Source organism: Mauremys mutica, chromosome 10 (assembly GCF_020497125.1).
Source record: "Mauremys mutica isolate MM-2020 ecotype Southern chromosome 10, ASM2049712v1, whole genome shotgun sequence".
NCBI lineage: Eukaryota > Metazoa > Chordata > Testudines > Geoemydidae > Mauremys > Mauremys mutica.
The window spans coordinates 28,444,537-28,468,912 of record NC_059081.1 but is presented as its reverse complement, the minus strand read 5'-3'; the positions used below and the strand labels follow the sequence as shown (position 1 = coordinate 28,468,912).

The window sequence follows — 24,376 nt, the reverse complement described above, 5'->3', positions numbered from 1 at the left end:
GAATACATCAGAGTGTCAACAACAAATGAAAGTCTTAATGGAACAGCATGCACCTTTATTCCAACTAGAGCCGGGGGAAGAATATGTAATCAATATTTTATTCAAAGAATTTCACCTTTTTTTCCTTCTTCATGTACGGATCGTGATTTTTCTCAAATTTGATTTTCAGAATTAGTCACTGAGTAATTTATGTGACTAATTCTTGACCTGCAGCTCATCTGTGATGATTTTGTTGAGAGTATTCTATATTCATATTGATTTATTTTAACTGAATACACTGACCACACAATATACTACTGTTATCTGACTCGATGAACATAACACTGAAACACATGGCCAGAAAGGGTTAAGCAGCTCGCAGGCTAATTGATCCAGATTCAACCTTTCAAGACATGTTAGAAAAGTATGTAAATGGTAACTTGGGCCATTCCATGTTAGATGGGCTAGAACTTTGAAATGCAAACCTGTATTGTTAGAGAATTAGAGGTGATACTTACATTTTGTTAGATGTTAGCCATGTAAACAGACAGTTCCTGTCTATTACTATCACTATCAACTCAGAGATCACATTTAGATGAATCTTGGGTGAAATGTCACTGTGTATATGTCTCTTTAAAGTTTGTGATAAACTGCTTAATAGATAAATTACCGTATTTTAATCCATGTAGTTCACTACTGGTGATGTATGGTACACAGGATGCTAGAAAACTGTATAAAAGACTCTTGGGACCTGATCCTTTTATCTCAGATCTGCTTGATGCTTTATGAAAGGGAAGCCTAAGTTGGAAGACTGAGATCTTCAGTCCCACCTAGATCAACCTGAATATGAACATTGGACTATAACCTATGGACTAATTCTGAAAGAACTCTTTGCAACTACAAAGCTCACCATCTCTACTATAAAACTTATCTTAGAATTGTACTCATGTCTGTAAATATACTGATCTTTTAATCAATACACTCTTCTTTTTTTAATAAATTTCAGTTTAGATCATAAGAATTGGCTATACGCATGTATTTGGGTAAAATCTGAAATATTCATTAACTTGGGAGGTAATGTGTCTGATCCTTTGGGACTGGTAGAACTTTCTTATATGACTAATAAGATTTTCAGTAACATCATGTTTGACTTGGATATCTGGTTGGAAGCCCAAGGCTGGGTTGCAATAAGAGAACTGTGTTTTGGCTTCTGTGCAACTAGTAAGGAATTGCAGAAGCTGTTTTGTGCTGGCTTGGTAAATCTAAGTATTGGAATATCCATCAGCTTTGGGAATTGTCTGCCCCCTTCTTTGCAGTTTGCCCCAATTGAGTAACCTCAGTGTGGCCCCCTGATCACAGACACAAATAAAGATTCTGATATGAACAATTGCATAGATGAACTCAAAAATTCACTTTCCACAAATACTTTCAACTATTTGTCTAATGTTTTCTGTTTCCACAAACATTCCAGCTAGTAAATTCATTTTTGGAACATCTGCTGAAAACACAAAACAGGGGCCACTCCAAGTGACTTAATTTAAAAATGCAAACACAAATATGCTGCACAGCTCTAGTTTCATTGTCCTCTCCACCACTTACATGTTACTTAAGTATGACCCTTAATAGCTAACTGTAATTTTCTTAAAAACAAACAAACAAACAAACGGGTCATTAAGGTGAAGGAGGATTTTGAAAATTGGAGAAGGTTCAGAGAAGAATCACCAGAAAGCTTAAATGACTAGAAAACCAGCCTTACAGTGATTGAGTTTCTTGAGTCTATATATTTAGCTTAACACAGAGAAGGTTAAAGGGTGATTTGATTACAGTCTAAGTACCTACTTGGGGAACAAAAATTTAATAATCGGCTCTTCAATCTAGCATAAAAGTTATAACAGTCCAATAGCTGGAAAATGAAGCTAGACAAATTCAGACTGTAAATCAGGTGTAAATGTTTAACTGTGAATGTGATTAACTACTGGAAAAAATTACCATGAGTGGTGGGGGATTCTCCATCACTGACCATCTTTAAATCAAGAGTGGATGTTTTTCTAAAAGATATGCTCTAGCAATTATTTTGGGGAAGTTCTATGGCCTGGTCTATACAAAGTGTCAGACTAGTTCAGTGGTTTTCACTCTTTTTTCACGTGTGGACCCCTACAGAATTTCAAATGGATTTACGGACCCCTTTGGAAATCTTAGGTATAGCCTGAGGCACCCAGAGGTCTGTTGACCACAGGTTGAAACCCACTGGACTAGATGATCACAGTGGTCCCTTCTGGCCTTGGAATGTATGAAGTAATAGCCGCTACAGGAAATACTGAATAAGCACTACATTAAGAAAAATGTTTATATGGTTAGGCCCAATCCTGTGAGGAGCTCCATGTGGGTGCAGAGGTCCACCTGCATGCATGCATGAGATCTGGATGCCAGTACCAAAAAATCTGAATATATACTGAAATAATTTTCATGCTGTGTAATGAAGTGTACTTCCAGACATAGTGATGGCTTTGGAATAATTAAATATGCAGAACATTTTACATGAAAACTTGAGTGAAATATATATGCCATTAAATCCATAAGAACTTATTCTCTCCTTGGATATGCATGTGCACGTCTCATGGGACTTCGCTGGGCGTTACATGGACATAATCAAGGGCAGGATTGGGCCTTTTCTATGTGTGCAGTTTGTCAAGCAGACAACACTATATATTTAACGATAGTATTATATGAGTATATCTCAAAGTGTCTCATTTTCAGTGTGGCACACAGGGAATTAGTTGTGTGACTTCTACGAAAATGAATAGAAACCAAATAGCCTTGAGCAAGCTGAAAATGTGATTAGACTGTTCTTTTAATGTTATTGCTTCCATTCAATTTCTATTTTTGTCAACCAATACAAAGCTGTAGACTAAAGAGCCGAACTTGCGAATGCTAAACTTCAACTGAACTATACATATATGCACGGACTGTTACAAGAGTGAGGGTTTGAAGGACAGAGCCTTACAAGAACCAAGAATATTAACAAAGTGTAATTGGCACAGGAGCAATAACAGGTCCCAGTGAATAACAGATTAATTATAGTTCAGTTTTTCCCTCCTTTTTTACAGGTGCCCAAAAGAAGGGCTGCAAGAGTAGTCTTTGGGAGATGCACTATACACTTGGAGTCAAAAAGCATCCTGTTAATTTAGGCCCCAATTATTAGTAACTGAATCAATGCATTTAAATTTTGTCTTTAGTAAAAGTAACTCCTAACAGCATGACAACTGTATTACCATTCTGGATTTGATCTTGCTTTCATTATATATCCAAAATTCTCACTACAGTCAAAGGGAGATTTAGTTATGCAAGAATGAGCCCTTTTGGTGGCTAGGATGTGGAATAAGTAGTGTTGAATTCTGTCTCACATTCTCCATCCCCAACACGACTACTTTTCATAGAATCATAGGACTGAAAGGGACCTTGAGAGGTCATCTAGTCCGGTCTTCTGCACTCATGGCAGGACTAAGTATTATCTAGACCATCCCTGACAGGTGTGTCTAACCTGCTCTTAATCTCCAATGATGGAGATTCCACAACCTTCTGAGGCAATTTATTCCGGTGGTTAGAAAGCTTTTCCTAATGTTCAATCTAAACTGCTCTTGCAGTAATTTAAGCCCATTGCTTCTTGTCCCATCCTAATAGGTTAAGGAGAACAATTTTTCTCCCTCTTCCTTGTAGCAACCTTTCATGTACTTGAAAGCTGTTATCATGTCCCCTCTCAGTCTTTTCTTCTCCAGACTAAACAAACCCAATTTTTCAATCTTTTCCCATAGGTCATGTTTCCTAGACCTTTAATTACTTTTTTTGTTCTTCTCTGGACTTTCTCGAATTTGTCCACATCTTTCCTGAAATGTGGCACCTAGAACGGGATACAATATTCCAGTGGAGGCCTAATCAGTGCAGAGTAGAGTGGAAGAATTACTTCTCGTGTTTTGCTTACTACACTCTGGCTAATACAATCAAACCTTGCAATAAAGCGCCCCGCCATAACGCAAAATCGCATATAAAGGTTGGCTCCCCTTTAAGGCATAATACAATATGGTACTGTACCAATGGTCCCCAACACCATAGCAGGGGAGAGAAGCTGCAGACCCGCACCTGCAGTGGACAGAGAACTCCGAGGCTTCCGGCGCCGGTGCTCTCTGTCCCCAGCAGGCACGGGGCTGCAGCTTCTCTCCAGCTTCTCCAGGGCTGCGGGCGCCAGTGCTCTCTGTCCCCAGCAGGTGCGGGGCCACGGCTTCTCTCCCACTTCAAGAGGAGCCGCAGCTCCCCGCCTGCCGGGGACAGAGAACTGTGGGGCTGTGGGTGCCGGTGCTCTCTGTCCCCGGCAGGCGCAGGGCCGCAGCTTATCTCTGGTTTCACGAGGAGCCGCGACTCCCCGCCTGCCGGGGACAGAGAACTCCGGGGCTGCAGGCGCCAGTGCTCTCTGTCCCCGGCAGGTGCGGGGCCGTGGCTTCTCTCTGGCTTCACGAGGAGCCACAGCTCCCCGCCTGCCGGGGACAGAGAACTCCGGGGCTGCGGGCGCCGGTGCTCTCTGTCCCCGGCAGGTGCGGGGCCGCGGCTCCTCTTGAAGTGGGAGAGAAGCTGCGGCCCCGCACCTGCCGGGGACAGAGAGCACCGGCACCCGCAGCCCCGGAGTTCTCTGTCCCCGGCAGGCGGGGGGCTCCGTTCCCCTGCTGGGCACTAGGGGCACTAGGCAGCGCATATCAATGCACCACATTGGGGATCACTGACAAACCCCGCTATACTGCAACCCCTCATTTAGCGCGATGGAAGTTTTTGGACTCCAAACATCGCGTTATAGCGGAGTTTCACTGTACATCCCAAAATGTTTGGTTTTTTTGCAAAGGTGTTACATTGTCAACTCATATTTAGCTTGTTATCCACTATGACTCCTAGATCCCTTTCTGCAGTACTCCTTCCTAAACAGGAATTTTCTATTTTGTATGTGTGCAACCGACTCTTCCTTCCTAAGAGGAAAACTTTGCATTTGTCCTTATTGAATTTCATCCTATTTACTTCAGGCCATTTCTTCAGTTTGTCCAGATCATTTTGAGTTTTAATCCTATCCTCCAAAGCACTTGCAACCCCTCCCATCTACATATCATCCACAAACTTTGTAAGTCCTCTCTATGACATTATCTAAATCTTTTATGAAGATATGAAACAGAACTTATTTCTTACTATGAAGCCCAAATCAGCAACAGCATGATGAAGCAGTAAAACCTAAGAATGCTTTGTGCATGTGGAGTAGCCACCCCTATGTGATGCAGCTGTTCTTAAATCTGAATCAGTATGTTAATGTCCTGCTACAGAGGTACACAAGATTAGCCCTACATATCTCATTATAGGCTCAGGCCCTAATGCCATAGGTTAAAAGGGTTTACTTTGGAGTTATGTCACTGCATAACTTCTGAAGTCTTTAAACATTAAAATTCGAAATGGTTGAAGAAAGACTGAAAATGTTTATCAAGGTTTCTTGTTCACTAAACTAATACAGTCATTATCAACCTAATTATGTAATTACATTTGAAAAAAAATCATTGCACATAATCTGCTGAGTTAATCTTGGTAAAACACAAACTCTGATCTTGCAATCCCAAATAAAAACTCTAAAATTAAATTTATGTAAAGTGCTCTAAAAACACAGTAACTTGGCATTAATCTTAGATTTAACAGGCTAGGTACTATGTGTTAATTGTATACTAACTGATTATTAAGATTATAAAATGTCTTAGCTATGCAGCAAGGGCATACAGTGACTGAGCTGTTACACTTCAGTGACTGAGTGTATTGTATTTTGCGCCTGATTTTTCTCAATTGCCTCTGTGCAAATGTGTACATAAAAATGTGCCCGATTTGTGCACCCAAATATGCAATTGCCTGCATATATTAGGTATCTGCACACAAATAGTCATTGGAGGCATAACTGTCCATTTTTAGGGTCACAAAGGGAGAGTGGAGCGAGTCATGATGAGAGTGACTGGTTGAGAAGGTAAATGGTGATGACTTACAGATGGTGAGAGAGATGATTGGGGGAGAGACAGACAGACATCTCACAGTGGAGAAAGACACACAGCACAAAAAGACACTCCTGGACTTTAATGATGACCTTATCAGCCTGCTCCAAAGCTAGACCAGCTGCCCTTTCCCAAATCTTTTAGTTTGGATAATCTATTGAGTGGGACTGTTGATTAATCGCAGTTACCTCACATGATTAACTCAAAAAAAATTAATCGTGATTAATCGCAGTTTTAAATCACACTGTTAAACAATAGAATACCAATTGAAATTTATTAAATATTTTTGATGTTTTTCTACATTTTCAAATATATTGATTTCAATTACAACACAGAGTACAAAGTGTACAGGGCTCATCTGATATTATTTTACTACAAATATTTGCACTGTGAAATGATAAACAAAAGAAATAGTATGAGGTGAATGAAAAATACAAGTACTGTAGTGCACTTTCTTTATCATGAAAGTGCAGCTTACAAATGTAGATTTTTTTTGTTACATAACTGCATTAGAGCCTACAAATCCACCCAGTCCTCCTCCTTGTTAAGCCAATCGCTCAGACAAACAAGTTTGTTTACATGTTCAGAAGACAATGCTGCCCGCTTCTTGTTTACAATGTCACCTGAAAGTGAGAACAGGTGTTCGGATGGCACTGTTGTAGCCGGCGTTGCAAGATATTTACATGCCAGATATGCTAAACATTCATATTCCCCTTCATGCTTTGGCTACTGTTCCGTAGGACATGCTTCCATGCTGATGACGCTTGTTAAAAAAAAATGCATTAAATTTGTGACTGAACTCCTTGGGGGAGAATTGTATGTCTCCTTCTCTGTGTTTTACTCACATTCTGCCATATATTTCATGTTATAGCAGTCTCGGATGATGACCCAGCATGCTGTACATTTTAAGAACACTTTCACTGCAGAACTGACAAAATGCAAAGAAGGTACCAATGTGAGATTTCCAAAGATAGCTAGAGCACTCGACCCAAGGTTTAAGAATCAGAAGTGCCCTGCAAAATCTGAGAGGGACAAGGTGTGAGCATGCTTTCAGAAGTCTTAAAAGAGCAACACTCTGATGCAGAAGCTAGAGAACCTGAATCACCAAAAAAGAGATTCAACCTTCTGCTGGTGTCTTCTGAACATGTAAACAAACGTGTTTGTCTGAGCGACTGGCTGAACAAGAAGTAGGACTGAGTGGACTTGTAGGCTCCAAAGTTTGACATTTTATTTTTGAATGCAGGTATTCTATTATTGTTTAACAGCACGATTAATCGTGCAATTAATTTTTTAATTGTTTGACAGCCCTACTATTGAGTCATAATAATCAGAATCATAATAAGAATATGGCTACAAGAACATATAGTTACAACCTACTTAAAATACATGAAATGATTAACGTTTTTGATTAACTGAGCTGAAAAAAAACCTGGTATGGGAATGGGAGAAGAGGGAGCTAGTGAAAAAATGGAACAGGAAGAGCATTGCTTATATATTTTGTCACATGCCTTGTATATACTCATAGCTACTTACCTTCCAACAAGATACATTTCTTTGCATCCCTTTTGACTGTTCAGTGACTAGACTATTCAAACTTGCATGGAATTTTACTAATATTATGTATAGGATTTACAATAACTATTGAATAAATATCAGAAATGTTATTACACCTCAGTAAATGTAACCTATTTCCTTCATCATCCAATGTCAAGCTGGCAGGATGTCAAAAATAGATACACTTGGCATGGAAAGGTTAGGTCACTAATCTTCTGAGGCAGATAATGTTGTTTAAAAAACTAATCTAATCTACATATTTAGATTTCACATAAAATGTGTATATTCTTTCACATTAAGAACTATAGGTCTGGCCTGACATGAGTAATTAACACATGAAGAGAGGCCTCCTTTTTTGGAGGAAAGAATTAGGGAAGTAAACAGATCATTAGGCTGAAATAAATAGGTCAGCAGGCTAAAAAGATAGAATGTCTGAGCCAGCTAAAAGAAAAGGGAGAACACCCAGGGAACTATTTATTAAAAATGGACAAGATACTTAGGAATGTAAAGAGGAGGTCAAGCATGGACAATGCATGAACCGAGCATGCTGCACAGGGATTAGTTCCTGCGAAGAGACCAAGCCAATCAAAAAATATGTGATGTAATACATAGTAAATGCAAGAGAGTTGCATATGAAGGGAGAGCACCCATATGCTGTATTCACACTAGGGGATTTCAACTCTCTAAGTTGGTTTCTAAACAGATATAGTCACAGTGATACAAAAACTGCCTGTAGACCAGACCTAGACCTGAGACCAAATTAAACCAGGTATGCAAAGGCCTGCATTGGGGCAGTTTAGAGCCACCCATCCACAAGGGGGACATGGGGAGGGATTGTACCGCAGGATATGCAATTCCTGTCTGAGCTGCTGGTGACTATGGTAAGTGTGCACATACCAACCCTTTGGATGCTCCAGTGTCTTCCCAATCACCACACATCTCTCCAAATATGTTTGTGGCTGTTTCCATCACTTCATACTTCAGATATTCTAGTCTTCAGAGTGAGACACAAAGTGACAATCCTGGAATCTTCTTATATAGATAATATTTATTTGGCTTTTTTTTCTCCCTTGCTATTTATTTTTTGCTTGGTTGCTTAAGTTGGAAGCTTTTTATAGCCGGAAGCCCAACTTACTTTTGTTTGTCCAATGCCTAGCGCTATGGAGTCCTAACTGGGGCCGCTGGATTTATTGACTATTTATAGTAAATATGTTACTCGACCTAGAGACTATGAAACATTTTGCCATTTACCAAAACTGTAACAAAAGAGTGCATTCTCGGGCTTTATTGTTTATGACCTCAGTGTAGAAAAAGTACAGCAGATAATGAAAACACTATCTTTTAAAAATACGAATGTTATTGTATTATGGTAGCATACAAGAGCTTACTCTATCTGACATGTCACTAAACCAGAATTACATATGCACTGTCTACAAAAGCTTCCAGCTGATCCACGATGGCTTCACAAAGAGTGTTGCTTCTAGGGATGTGTAGCTTCCTGGAAGTATTTGTTCAATTAAAAAGAAAATGATACATGTTGCTGAGATGACCTTTTAGAAAATTCCTCCAGTTCAGACACAAGATTTTATCATACAAAGTTGTCTCACAACTGCAGTTAATTAACAATACTGATCTTTACATTTGAGTGGCTGTTCAAATTATAAACCATACCTATGCACTGAAAATGATCGGCCATACAAACTGAATTTTATGCACTAATGCAGGATCATAATTTCACATATAAAACTATATAAGTGAATACTTTAAATATATTTATTGCACTCTGCAACAAACAGAATCCCACTTTCTAAAAGAGGGTGGAGGGATAGCTCAGTGGTTTGAGCACTGGATCCCTAAACCCAGGGACCTAGGTTTAAAACAAACAAACAAACAAAAAAACACCTGTCTGGGAATTTGCCCTGCTTTGTGCAGGGGGTTGGACTAGATGATCTCCTGAGGTTCCTTCTAACTCTGATATTCTATGACACAAAAACATCCTATCTACCTTTAGGAGTATAAGGCACTGAGGGTGGGATTGCAGAAAGCAGCAATAGACATCACACTCACAGGGTGGCTCAGACAGATCAGAGGGTAACACATTCTGCTGGATCCCTAACAGCTGCTCCAAACAGTGTTAAGTGCCTATCCATGAAGGTAATGTAAGTGCAGGAAGGTATATACCTACCTAATCCTATGTGTCTTAGACTCCGACTTCATTACATGGAAAACTTGGCCTACATTGTAAGCCACAATGTTTTGTCAAGAATTCACAATCGGAATTTTCTTTAAATCTTTTAAAGCTGTGCTGATTTCAAAACTCTGGTTCCTACAGATCCTACATCACATACTAGGTGAGGAGGGCTATTTTATCTATAAATTGAGCTAATAAGTTGCTGTTATAAGTGGAGTCATACTTCTCTGGTACACGACTTCAAGACAGCAATTCATAGCTCGATTTTGCCTCGAGGCATAATATTTGGTGTATTCCAAGGGATATATTTAACACCTTACCAGTATGAATAACCATCAGTACCTCTCTCTTTTAGGACATAATATAAGTATTCAAATGAATCAGTTCCCAAAGGAGAGCAGGGTAGATAAGCATGTGCCCAATAGACAATCGCTTCAGAGAACTAATTACTAAAATGTAACTCTCTTTGTTCTCTAACAGTATTATCTAGAAACCTATATTATACAGACTAATAAACTATGAGACATCGGTATTGGATATAAGCATAAAAAATCATTTTAATAATATTGGTAACAATTTTCTGACATCCAGAAATGACCTATAAAAGAATAAGCTATAGTTACTTAATATTTCATCTACCTGTTTCTTATAAAGAAGGCCATCTCATAATTGGTAACTTTATTTTCTATTTTCTGCATGAACTTGATTACTTTTTTGTTCCATTTGCAGCCTTCACCCTGATGAAATATGATGATCCCATTGTCTGCTACTAAAGGGGAACAGTGCCACGTTGGAGAAACAATCCCTTAGCAACATCTGGATTAATGAGTTTAACAGAGGATTTTCTTCAACTAGAAGAACTTCTAATATAGGCCCTAACAACTCACTGAGTGTTCCCTCAAAGTTAAGGGCTTCACGGTGAGATCTTGACTCCCAGAATATTTCATTCTGAAGCATAGGAAAGACTCCCAGGCTGGCAGGACAGTCTTTCTGGAAACAAACCACAGGCTTTCTTCTTGCTATATAGTTTATGGCTGTATCCTCAAGCATGATTTGCATCCAGCAATTACAATCCTACCTTACTATACCTTACCAGTCAGGGACTACAACTGGAGGAAATATTCTCCATGGATTTTTTTTCCTGTGACATTTGCCAGGTTTTGGGTTTGTAAAAAGGCAGCAAAATAAATAAATAAGTAAATAAATAAAATGCTTGGAATAAAAGACATGGGTAGAAATTTTGATCAGGAGTAGAGCTGGGCGAAAACGTGTGTGTGTTTGGTTCTGACATTTTTTAAATGAAACATTTTTTATTTGAAAGGCCTTCTCATATTGAATTTTACTGCAATGTTCTTTTTTAAAAGAAGTTAAAAATTCTGAAAAAATTTCATTTTGGGTCAAAATGTTGTTTGCCCCAAAATTGTTACCTTTTTCATATCACTGAAAATTTTTAAAAAGTTTAATTGGTACTAGAAATTCGGTTTTTGCACAACTCTAATTAGCAGTATTAACGTTTTAGATCAATGATCAGAGGGGTAGCCGTGTTAGTCTGGTTCTGTAGAAGCAGCAAAGAATCCTGTGGCACCTTATAGACTAACAGACTAACTAACGTCTGTTAGTCTATAAGGTGCCACAGGATTCTTTGCTGCTTCTTAGATCAATGAATAATCAAGGTAGTAATCTCTATGCCCACGTTAACATTATCTGTACTTATCCCTGGCACCACTCTCCCGCCTTGAAGTTTTGCACTACTCCACTGATCAAATTTGTGAGCTTTGCTTTCTTTGCTATGAAAAGTGTGCAGTCTCTCAAAATTTTGTAAAAAATACAATTTTGGGGTGGGAGTGGAGGAGGCGAGTACAAAATTGTATTAAGTGGAGAGGCAAAACAACACCACATCACTAAAATGTTTGTGAAAGAGTATTAGCTAACTTGGACTGGTTCTCATCATGACATACTCACTATTATAGCTATATCTTTCTATTGCCCAATGACTACTGGGATTCATTGGATCCAACAGAAATTATTAAATTCGTGCCAATGCAGGAATCCCAAACTATTTAAGCCTGACATAAAAGGCTTAAATGTATTCAGCTAGTCATAAATTTCCTTCATTTGTTTTGGAAAACTACCTGTTTATGGTGTTGTACATTTACTTATCCTACCTGAACTTAAAAAGACCACATCTATTTAACTACTGAAAGGTCTGAAAAAAGATGGGGCAGATGGGATGAACTGATGAAGAAAAATAATAGAGATGCCTTTTAAAAACCACAGTATCTATATTTGCTGCAGATCAATCTTGTTGCCTCAGCTCTGTTAAGTTCCCTTTTCTTTTATGGCAGAAGTCAATGCAGAGATTCCTTTTATATCTGCCGCTCTTATGTAAGAAAATTACCCTTATTTGCAATAATTCTGCTTGTATTTTTACTTTGTTAACCATATTCATTATAATTTTATTAATCATCATTTAAATGGACTTTTAAAAAGGCTCTAAACTAGTGAAAATTCATTCAAAAATTAGTTTTGTCATGTGGTATTTTTTCTTTGTTATTGTTGAAAATGTGTTTGAATACAGACCTTTCTCTACAGAACCCATCTCTTCCTTCACTTGAATCCTGCAGCAATCTCCTAGTTTTGATATCACAATGTTGAAGTCTGTGACTGGTTACACCAACGTAAATCAGGAGTACTTCTGCTGAGCTTGGGACTTACACCAGTATAACAGAGCAGAATCAGGCCCAGTAGTTTTTAGAAATGGTTATCAACAATACAAGTTTTCTGCAGGACCAACACATGTATCTTTGGCCATTCAAATAACACGAGTAAAATAAAATCTGAGACCTATGGAAGGTGACGAGATCAGTTTCAAAGTATTCCTCAATATGTAAGTACTATAAGGTTTTTTTAATCCAAAATAGTTCAGAGTTTTATTCCTCAGTCCTCCATAGATTTTGGAGCTAGGGGTGCTGAGGATGCTGTTGTACCCCCTGGCTTGAAGTGGTTTCCATTATATACAGGGTTTACAGTTTGGTTCAATGGCTTTCAGCACCCCCACTATACAAATTGTTCCAGCACCCTGCAGTACTCATGCAGTCAAAATCCAACAAATTTCAGAGTTCCTGTGTATCTTAAGACTGCACAATTAGGTACTTTAATCTTGTATTCACACTTCTACTTTGATTTCTGTATTTAAAGTATGTGAAAGGCCATGTTCAATTTGAAAACTAATAACATTGCACGGGGGGGGGAGGAGAGGACAAGGAGCGGGTGGTGATTTTAAGAGTGAGTGGCATTTTTTTTCATACAATTTTAAGAGAAAGTAATTTAATGATTATAAATGCTTACATAGGAACATAGGTTTGTAATTAAACATTGCCTCTAAATAAGCCTGAAAGCTAGGTTTGTATTTTCAATATCCATTTACTCAGCCTTAAGCATTTGCTTTGTTTCTGGAGTAATTAATAAATCTAACCTCTACTCTCTGCTTTAGAAAACTGCAGCTCTTATAAATTTACTGTAATTAAAAACTTAATCAAAATGTAAAACCCTGCAAAAGCAATCACAATTTAACACTGAATTATACAATGTGTAAAGCTACCAACTCATCCTAATTTTCCTAGCACAGTAGTAATATAAATTGAATCTTTAAGTGATAAAAAGCTTTATAGAACAATATTGTTATCCAAAGTTTATCCAAATTGTCAAGCACATAAATAATCATTTGTAAACAATACTGACCTAAGAGTTAATATCCTGGGCCAAATTTTAATTTTGAGGCAGGGACATATTTGCACAAAGCAGATGCCATGAAGGAAAATCCACTGAGCTCAAAGCAGATTTTGCAGATGCTTTTTGCAATGTTTATTGTCTCAGACAGACGTTTGTAACACAGCTAGCTCATTTGGGGTTGGGACAGTTTGACAGCAAGATCAGGGATGCTTGCCGTTATGGAGAGATGCAAGATGGAGAGGTAGATGGAGGAGCTTATTTCATCCTCTAGAAGAGGACAGATGAATGATAACCAAGAAGAAGCTGGATCCTCATGCTTCATTTTTCAAGATATGGACAACTCCTGGTACGTCTACTGTGTAGGAATAGTCAGTGTCGCTTGCTTGGAGGGGAGCTGAAAAGGTGAGTCCCAAGGAGCTGTCCCTGTGTGACTGCACATAATATTTCCTCTGCACATTTAGTTATGGGGGTGGCTTTCACGATAGGGTCTGGGGTCATCTGCATGTGTTAGCACAATCCTCCAGTTCCTCTGTGGACACTATGCAGCACCTTCTGCTCAAAGTAATTTGCATGAATGGAAATGCAATGCCCTGAAATCAATGGCAAAACTCAATTACTTTAATGGAAGCCCTGACCAGAAGGGACAAAAGAGCCATAATTTGGACCTTTAGTTTTATCACAAGTACTTGTACTTAATCTCAGACAAATTCTGTACTCTGAACACTCTCCAGCAGGAAACAGGGTTTAAGGTAGTTCTATACTTTAAAGAGGGTTGGTTAGAAAAATCGAAGATGACAAAACAGGTGACTGAAAAAGGAAAAAAGGATGACAGGCAGGAAGCAAAAAATGGGCTTCCCCCCACCCCATCGGTTGGGGCAAGGCAGATAGAGGGGCACCCCCCCACACACACACTAGGTGTGGCAAGGCTGAAAGCAGGATGTGCACACACAGTGTGAGGCAAGGCTGAGAGTGGTGTGCATGCGCACACACATACATAGTGTGAGGCAAGACAGAGCGGTGCACTCCACACACTGGCCTGTGGAGGTTAGAGCTATATTAATGTTCCCACAGATTTCCCTCTCTGGTGCGGACTTTAAGGGAATCCCATGGACCAATAAAACAAAGCGAGTTCCAAGCAGTTGAGTTCCACTGGAGCCCACAGGTTCCTTTATTTGGCATACAGCAAACCGACAGGGAGTTGATAAGACTCAAGAGTAGGGAGTGGCTAGGTGCATACCACACATCCAAAGTTAGACAGACAGCCTCTTCTTTTATGTACATTTACACATTACATTGCATTTGCTATCCATTACACCACACATTTTTGGATTGGTTTCCCTGTACAGCATGCTCTGTCCACCTACTGTTCACCTGGAACCTGATCTTTACTCTTGTCTACAGTCCCTAGCATCCGTCTGTTGCTGCTTATCTTAGCTAGCGCACACATCCTGACTCCAGCATACTGTTTCTCAAGCTCCTATTTAAACTTAACCTTCCATTCACCTTCCCACTTATCCCCAATAAGAAATGCGGCAAGTTACTTATGTCAAGCCGGGCCTACAGGGACTAGGCCCGGGTTAGGAAACTCTGGGGCTCAAGGACCTTGATTCTGGGATTACCCAGGCCCCATAGTCCATTTTGTGAAGGGGGAAATAGCTCCCCCTCACACCATGAAATGATGTTGGACATCCCACACAGTTTTCCCTCCTTTTAGCCCCTCCTGGAGAGTTTACTGCAGAAAAGGGCAATCCAGCCCCTGGGCATCAAGCTAAGAGACAGTACACTGAACAGCATTATGCAGTGAAGACAGACTCTTATTTATATCTATGTTTTGGCATCAAAGTACAAGTCATTTGGCTTGCAAAAGCATGGGATTCCTGCAAATCTCAGTTATTTCAATAGAATTAGTGAGTGATTATCACTTCTGAAAATCTGGTGATGTATATTTAGGTGACTACGTATGGATTTGGGCGGTGAAAATAACTTCTCACCCTACATGCTGTATCCTGCAGGATTGTAAGCGTAGTCACAAAAGGATCCAAACGTGACACCAGAAGAATCTCTTTTGCAAAAAAGAGAAAAATCAATTTTTCTTCTTCTCCAAGATAGAAGTTCCTGTGAGAAAGCTCTAAAATGTTCATTCATTTAAGCTCTTAAAGGACAGGTGCGCCACTACAAGAGCATCACTCAAAGGCTGTGTGTGTCAAAACTTTCAAATAAGCCATTTTCTATTTAGCTAAACAATGGAATTGTTAAACAATTCACAACAGTGGAGGTTCATTAACATTCCCCCATCCTGCCTAAGGCAGGATATCGTCTATCTACCCAATATATCAAGAAAAGATCCACACACTAAATAATACATCACCTCAGGACCTGGCATTAAGATATCCTCATGAATAATTCTGTTGCATAATGAGGTAAGGTGTCAAATTCCATATTCCAATATCTCCTACTGTACTAATCACATCAATATTCAAAATCAAACCTTATATCCCAAGCACCTAACTCCACAGAGGTTTCACAAGACTGGAAAAAATCTATAGAGGTAAATTAAGAAATACAGTGCATGAGGTACTTTTCAAACACATGCTGTGAGAGAACGAATTAGGCACTTTTAAAATACATGTTGTGAAAAAAAGTTCTTTTGTGGAGATAGATTCTAAATCTAATTAGCATCCCAATTGTATGCTGCTTCATGCTTTGGGGCCTCCTGAGTATTTGAGACAATTCACCAGTGAAAAATATCTGTTTGCCTCTTGCTCACCTTTTTAAATACTTATTTCTGGCAGCACATCTCAGAAAAGCTATTCATTGTATCCCTTGCTTCCTAAAGTGGGGCACTTGGCTATTAAAACTTACCAGAATGAAACACTGAAGCAAATGCAAGGTTACACAGTCATTTGACATTACCAACATCCACATTTTTAATACATTTACTTTCTAAAGGGCTGCATCCATTTTAAAAAAATATAATATTTCATCTTCTCATATAAAAACATCTAAGGCAAATAATATTCTTGTTTTTTGTTTGTGTGATACTAAATTATCAAACTACCACCTTCGGAGTATTAGTCCCATTTTCCATTGTATTTGTAGATAAAAGGCTGGGTCAATAAGGTGCAGACTGAGAAAGCACCACATAGGATTGGCCCAAAGTGTCTACACTATTAAGACCGGCCAGAAAATATTCACTTTAGTCAGTAAGGCTTAATTGTTCTACTAACTAACTATCTTTGATTCCACATTAACATATTATTTTGGCAGTCTGACAATTGGCCACATGACTAACAGAGCTCTCAGAGTGGGAAGAGTTTGGAAATAGGGCACATACAGGTTTGGGGAGCAAACAGAGAACAAGCTGAATTTGTGTAAAATGGGCAAAATTTGGATCTACTTTTCCATTCCGCTTTTTAAATTTTTTTTATACTGGTGACCTCCTTGGACTCAAAATACTACATTCCCCTATCACCCATTTCAGTGGGAGCATTGTGTAAGAAGGGATATAAGATAAAACCCAATGTAAGAGTCTACTGTAATAAAGAATGACCTAGGTACACCTCAACCCCGATATAACACGATCCGACACAACACGAATTCGAAAATAACGCGGTAAAGCAGTGCTCCGGACGGGAAAGGGGGAGGCTGCGCACTCTGGCGGATCAAAGCAAGTTCGATATAACGCGGTTTAACCTATAACACGGTAGGATTTTTTTGCTCTCGAGGACAGCGTTATATCACGGTAGAGGTGTATTGAAATCCCCACACTAAGCAGAGAGGCAAGGGAAGAGAAGTAGAAAACAAAACAGAATGGGGGACAAAGGAAATCAGCAAGGCATGAAAAAGTATGATGGAATGAAGAGATCCTACACTGGCTCTGGCAGATATGGAATTAAACCCTCTTCCCAAAATATCGATGTGCTGCTGCACTCTGCTAGCTAGGGTCAGTGAATAGGGGGTAGGAGTAAAAGAAAAACAGCACAGGTTGGCTAGTCTTCATAACTGAAATGCTGACACACTTGTCTTTAGTAACAGGAACCACTATCACCATTGCAATGCTGCAATTTCATTCCAGGCCCTTTTTGAAAAATAGAATAATTTAACTATTCCATTGTCTATATCACTATCCCAAACACTTACATAATGATGCTTTTTACCAATAACGTATCCAATTCAGAAAGTACCTTCTAAAGTATTTTAGAATAAAATGAAGGCTAATGTGATTTTCTAATGCATTTTGAGTGTATTATTTCACCGAAATGCATTAAACAACTAACCCTAGTCAGCCTGGAGCACTTGCTGGTAAGATGTAATGCAAAAACATCTATAATGGCAGACACCTAGGATCAAGGTATTATTATTTCCTTGTTTCATACTCCTATAAAGCAAAACTGTATTTTTAATTGATATTATTAAAAGCATTTATTGTAACATGTCAAGTAGCCCTTGTAATGGGATGTTTGTATTATCAAACTGTCTGGCAAAAGAGAACTTGAAATTATCCATTCTTTTAGAAAATATACCACATGATACAATAGGTGATTTTTAAAAAAACTGTGCCTTAATTTGGTCAAATCCATGGTAAATCATGTCAAAGAGTCCTTTCCCTAGCATGGCATCTTTATTGTTCTCAACTCATTACATCCTCTTCCATTTTAGATCAGAGAAACAAACAAAGTAACAAATACAGAAAAACCATAGCTAGTCTGATGCAAATATGCTGATGTTGATTTGTGGGGAATTGTTGCTTTTTAAAAAATATTTTGGATGATATTTTTACTGGGTGACAGGTTGACTAAGTATCTTTTAGGATGTTTAAAATGAAATTTTAAAAAATTAAGGGGTTCAGAATATTCTCTCTTTCTCAGCATACCCCCTTTTTGCACATGCATGCCTTAGCAGTCATAGGATAGTCATGTTAACTCAACCACAAATCAAGTGTCTTCAGATATTAAGAGAGTCAGCTGAGGGCATGCTCAGAGTTTGTGGAGGCCAAATTTAGAAGCTAAGTAAGAGATTAAAGTCCAAGACCTCCATGGCAGCATTCTCTGAAATGCTTCCAATTCCACATGCAAAGCCAGTTAGACAGGAAGAACCACAGGGTTTCAGTGCATGGATGAGATGAAAGTGTAGGGAGGACAGATTTAGGTTTAAAATGAACTGGGGAACCTTTTGGATGGGCTCCACCTAAACCAAAACAGAACCAGATTACGACCTTTTTAATTTTACATGCCAGCAAACTAGAGGCTCGGGGAAAGCCAGCAGGTGTGGAGGAGCACATGGTTTGGACAGAGACATCCCATGGGAAGGATCCATTAACCAGGATTCTCTGTATCTTAGTAAAGAGGAGAAGATAGAAATCGATAAAATACAGGTAGAAACTGAAGAGAAAGAGTCAAATGAAAAAGAGACACCATTCAATTATGTTACATGATAGCAGACAAATAAAAATTGACAAATTTTAGAAGTGCTCCAAGTAGGCAAAGAAGGGGTGGGAAATGTAAACCCTGATGGGATTCTCCTTCTCAGCAAAATGTGTGAAGAATGACCTGCTCATCACAAATGCTATCTTTAGGCAGATTATTAAATTTAAGACCACCTGGAAACATCCTCGGTCCAAACTGGCACCTTCCTGACTATGTTATAGTCAGAGCCCGAGACTATACCAATGTCCGTATAACACGAGGTCTGAGAGGTACCGATCACTGTTAGAAGGATTTGACTTTTGAGAAGGAGATGCTGAAAGAACTCTAACTATGCTCTCCCACACCTCTCACTCACATACATATATACGCATATTCATTTTTCAGATAGATATACATGTTATAAAATGATCACAAAATGATTTCTTACCTGGGGATATTATATAGAAGAAGTCTTTAAACTCATCCATCCAGACCTCTGCTAGTCTCCTGTTGTTCTTGTTGATTACATGGCCAGTGCCACCAGGAAAAGTATAAGGGGTTGCCTTACGGAACACGTGTCCAACATGAGAGCATGTTACAATCTCCAGGGAGCCTCCACACTGCCAAATCTGAAATTAGGCAAAATATTTAAAAACTGTATAAAAAGTATCCTGCAAAAATTCTGTTGCAAGAAGCAGCCATCTCTAAGAAAATGTTTGACAGATGACTCCTTACTTTATACACTTCTGAGATCAAAAAACAGATTTACACATCAATTTTTAATGTAATTATATAGCATGGGTCAAATTTCACTAATGATAAAGCAGGTGCAAGACCATACACTTCAGTCATCTTGTGCAAGCTTACCTGACTGGTAGACTTAGCCCTACCACTTTAGACACACACACATTTTTTTCTAGCACCCTACCCTCTAAACGGTGTAATTATGCTATGCACATTCAATTCAGGATATCAGTTATTCTTTTCTTTTTAATGATTTTGAGTTTCCAAGAATTTCATTCTGCAATTCATAACATTTTATAACAATAGAAAAGAGCTTTGGTAATTTTTGCTGGCATTGTGTTTTTTGGCTATTTAGAAGATGGTACAATGGTCCTTGATTGTAATATTATAGGTATAGATATGCATACACACAGTCACCATGGTCATCATCCTGCTACATACATGAAGCACTAGGCCAAAACGTATGCTCTTTGGCTCCAAAACCAGTCCTCTGTCTGTGGTGAGATAGGCAGCTCTGCTATCTTAGACTATTAAGAAGAAACCTATACACACAAAATAAAATCTGATAATCTCCATGCAGTGGAAAGTACTGGTTTACTTACAGTCCTGGAGTCAAATTCCACATTCAGTTACATCAATGTAATTCCCCTTATTTCAGTGGGATTGCACTGGTATAACTGAAGGCAAATTTTGGCCCTAGGCTTTTAATATTCCATCTGACCTGCAGACTTAATTACACTGAACAACAGTGAGTTCTCATAAAACAAGATCCACCTGCAGGACCAATGAAATTTTAAGGTTCCAGGACTATACATTATAAAAATCAGAAGTTTTTAACCTCTCTTTCTGGGGACTCATAATTCACTCCTACATTTCAGCATCCAATAGCCCTGTAATTTGGCAAAAAAATTCCACTCGGATCACAGACCTTGCCCACCAATTTTGAAGCTGTTATTCCTGTGTGGATTTCACAGAAGCATGGACTATGAGGAATGAAGGACAAGTAAGTATCACATTTACAACAGAAACTAATTTGCAACCTTAAGTATGTAGTGCTACTGCTGCTGCATAATCTAGATTGATGATTCTAGAAATTAAGCAAATTTTGTAGTGTCACCATTCCAATATAGAAGTTTCACTCTATCAACTAATTACCTCTGAATAAATCTGTAATGTGGTTACTACAATTATACTTTTCAGTTTTTCACCTCACAATGTACTTAAACATATTCCTCAGAACTACTCCCTTCTCTATATTACCAATATTATGCAGTTTCTTTGGGGCTTATACTTAATTGACATTCATTCCCCCTTTTGCTGTAAGCAAAGAGTAGCAGCCGCCATCCAACCCATCCACCTTCTTTCTATGTCCCCACATGCACTACCTTTGGCTTTCCTTCTCACCTAACAGCATAATTTATGAAGTCAATTTACAGCACTTCCTAATAATAAAAAAAATACAAAAACTTTCTGGCATTTTTGACAAAAGAACTGTTACATTTTTGTAATAAGGACTCCTTTAAATAGACATAACATTTAAGAATAAACTGTACGAATAGAAATGTTGCTGCCATAGTAACAATGTAGCTCTTATTTAATACGGCTAAACCCTTTTCTATAATTCCATTAGTATGCTAAATAATGTATTCTGGTGGGATTAGCAATGACAACAACAAAACATTCTTGCGTTTAACATCTTGTGTTTTATATTCAGTGACAATTAGTCAGTATAGATGAAACTTCAAGTTGACATACTACAGAACAGTTGCTAACTTTTTTTAAAAAGGGAATGCATGAGAAAATGTAAATATACATTACTGTATATATTTACAAACCACCTCCAAAACAATATATTTAATGTACTTCAACATTATGCCTCTCATTAAGCACCAACACTAAGATACTTCTCTAGCATCAGATTTTCCATTCCTCGCCCCACTGATTATACTGTCCACCAGGAAATTCCCAAAATATTTGTTTTAAATTTATATTCCTAAATTTTCATTGCTCCTGATACAACCTCCTCTCCAGTAAACTTATCACAGGACTATATAGGTGTCTAGATTCCATTGTGAAGAACAGCATTTTAACCTTTCAGTCTCTTTTTTTGTAAACTGCTTTTAAGCATTCATGGGGAAATTGACTACTATTAAAAATGTAGTACCATATTTAAACTATATGGAATTTGTGTAGACATGACCAAAATTGGGATGACAAGCAACCTGTTAATATTTTGTTGTGATCACTGGCTAATCTTATAACTGCACATGAACACACCTTTGGGTTGGAAACAAGTAGGGTACAGTATTCATGTGCAATTATATGTCTAGTAAGTGAACTCTGCTTCACACTGCAGTAGTTTCATTTCTTTCAGTTATATTTTGCTGAGTGGCTACAACCCCTTTTGTTTAACTTACTGTATAGCAGGCTTTAATTCAATTTTTGTCTGGGAGTGCTGGAATTTGTGCTTTACAGCCTCCTTCGAGTGAGGTCATGTACAAATGTAATGGGAGGAAGTCTATTCTTAAGGTTTTTGTTGTTATCCTATTAATGCCCTGTCTCCATTACTGTAGTATCTAAGTGCGACACAATCTTTTAAAGTATATTTATCCACCCAACAGCCTTGTGAGGTAGGGAGGTACTACTATCCCAGTACCTTTTATACCGAGAACTATTAACAGTGAGAATTGACTGGATTGATAAATTATTACGTAAACCCATTTATGCATGTCTGAATATTGGTGACATCATAGCAGAATTTTCAGGAACCTTCATGATCCATCACTAATTTTGAACACTCAGCAGCGACCTTTCACTGATCTGCCTTGCACACACCATCCACCCAGCCACTTACTGCTCATCCCCTACTATGAAGGCCCTTCACCATTTCTTCCATAACAACTTCCTCAAGGTTATTTCCATTTCTATGCCTAATGTGACCAAAGTTCATAAGTTTGTATCTGTTGATTATCGACATCAGGGTTTGCGTCTCTCCAATAATATTTCTAATATAGGCATTCATTCTTTTTTTCCCATCCAAGATATATGCAAGAGTCTTCACCAGCACGTTTCAAAAGCTTCAGTTTTCTTCTTGTCAGTAGCATTAACTTCCCACTATACACATCCATAAATTGCTATGGAAAAAGTTAGCCTTTTCATCAGTCACGCCTTTGTACATTTTGAGATATCACAGTTTTTCCACACTTTCTTAAGGGAGGTCAGCCCAAATGGTCTTCTGATTTCTTTGGAACTGCTGCCTTGGTTGTATAAATATGATCCCAGATAATTAAATTCGCACCTCTACAGCTTGTCCATTAATTGTAATGTCTGCTTGCATCCTGCTTTTGTTAGTCATGTTTTATAATGGCAAGATGCTATAAACAGAACAGTTTGAGGCTAGGAGGGGAATCAAGTCCAAAATCAAGAGTCCTCAACTGAGACATCCCTGCTACTGGTGTCAGACAGCTTTATCCAAAGAACATCTAAGCCAAACTCACCTGCGTGCTAGGGTAAGAAGTGACCTTTCAGATGTTTAAAGATAATCACAAACACCATGAACTATACTGGGAAGCAAATAAAAATCCAACACAAAACTTTGTCTATTGTTGTATTCTCATTGCTGCCTCACCTCCTCTTGAGAGGCAGGCAGCTGGATTCCACACTTTCTGAAGTCTCTTGTGGTCTACAATATAGCCCTATAGTGTTTCATCCTGAAGGTGACAAAGGTGTGAACAGTGACAGTGCCGATATTAGGAATGACTGCAGTTGCAGATGATAAAAGACATTTTGGGGCAGGGCTGCTAAATGAGAACAGCATGGAACCAAAGCATCCCAGAATGCAAACCAATTTGATAAAAGATGTGCACACCTAGCTGATAAATGATGGAGATCCTGACTCATACCACTACTTCGTGTTTTCTCCTTCCACAAAGCATCATTTCTGTCTTGTCAATACCAACTCAAAGCAAGTTCACTTACATTCAGGTCCCAGTGTTTGGTTGCTGGTGTGTATATTGCAATGTGTGGATACTCAGAAGTGAAATATCTCCTACACCCACTTGTCCTTTATAGCATAAATTACTTTGATCTATTTAAAGCAAGTCACGTGATTTGTTCCATTTTTACACTACCCTTATAGTTGCTTAGAACAGCAGTGATACTATTGGTCTTTGTGTTGACTACTGCACTGCAGGTAGAATATCCAGGTCTGACAGTATAATCATATTTTAGGCTGCTATAGAATTCTCCAACAGTTACCATGGATACTTAAACTTGACAATTTAATAAAAATTCAGTGCATATTTGATGTCTGCTAGATCACACTGGGGCAAGCAAGGCACAGTCAGCTTCTTACTGCCAAATACCCATCTGTTGATACAGCTGCTTTACCAATTAACCATTCTAATTCCCAACCTTTTAGAACAGAAACATTTGATTGCCCTCAATGGAGTTTATGAGAAACAACTCTTCTGAATTGTTGGTGAGAGCCTCATTCTTGAAGTCACAACTCTACTGCATGCTTAATTTCTCTTTTCATAGTGAAAAAATGCATTTTTATAGCACAACCCATAACTTTACGAGTTTATAATTAATTCTATTTTTTATGTTTTAGGTTAAGATTTCAAGAGATCTGGATAGTGAAAACATATTTTACATGCATCAGTAATCTGTTTCACAGGATTTTAGAAAGGGAAACTAATACTTCTTTTTTA

At 38.4% G+C, this 24,376-nt stretch overlaps 1 protein-coding gene across 7 annotated transcripts in view; it reads right to left on the bottom strand.

Annotated features, from left to right (window-relative positions):
• The window catches only part of GALNT13 (polypeptide N-acetylgalactosaminyltransferase 13), a 492,985-nt gene that overhangs the window by 102,005 nt on the left and 366,604 nt on the right, over window positions 1–24,376 (bottom strand). For all 7 annotated transcript variants that reach the window (XM_045032703.1, XM_045032702.1, XM_045032701.1 and 4 more), the window contains one exon: window positions 19,369–19,549. In XM_045032703.1, coding sequence (XP_044888638.1) covers window positions 19,369–19,549 — 181 coding nt within the window. The remainder of the gene's footprint in view (window positions 1–19,368; window positions 19,550–24,376) is intronic.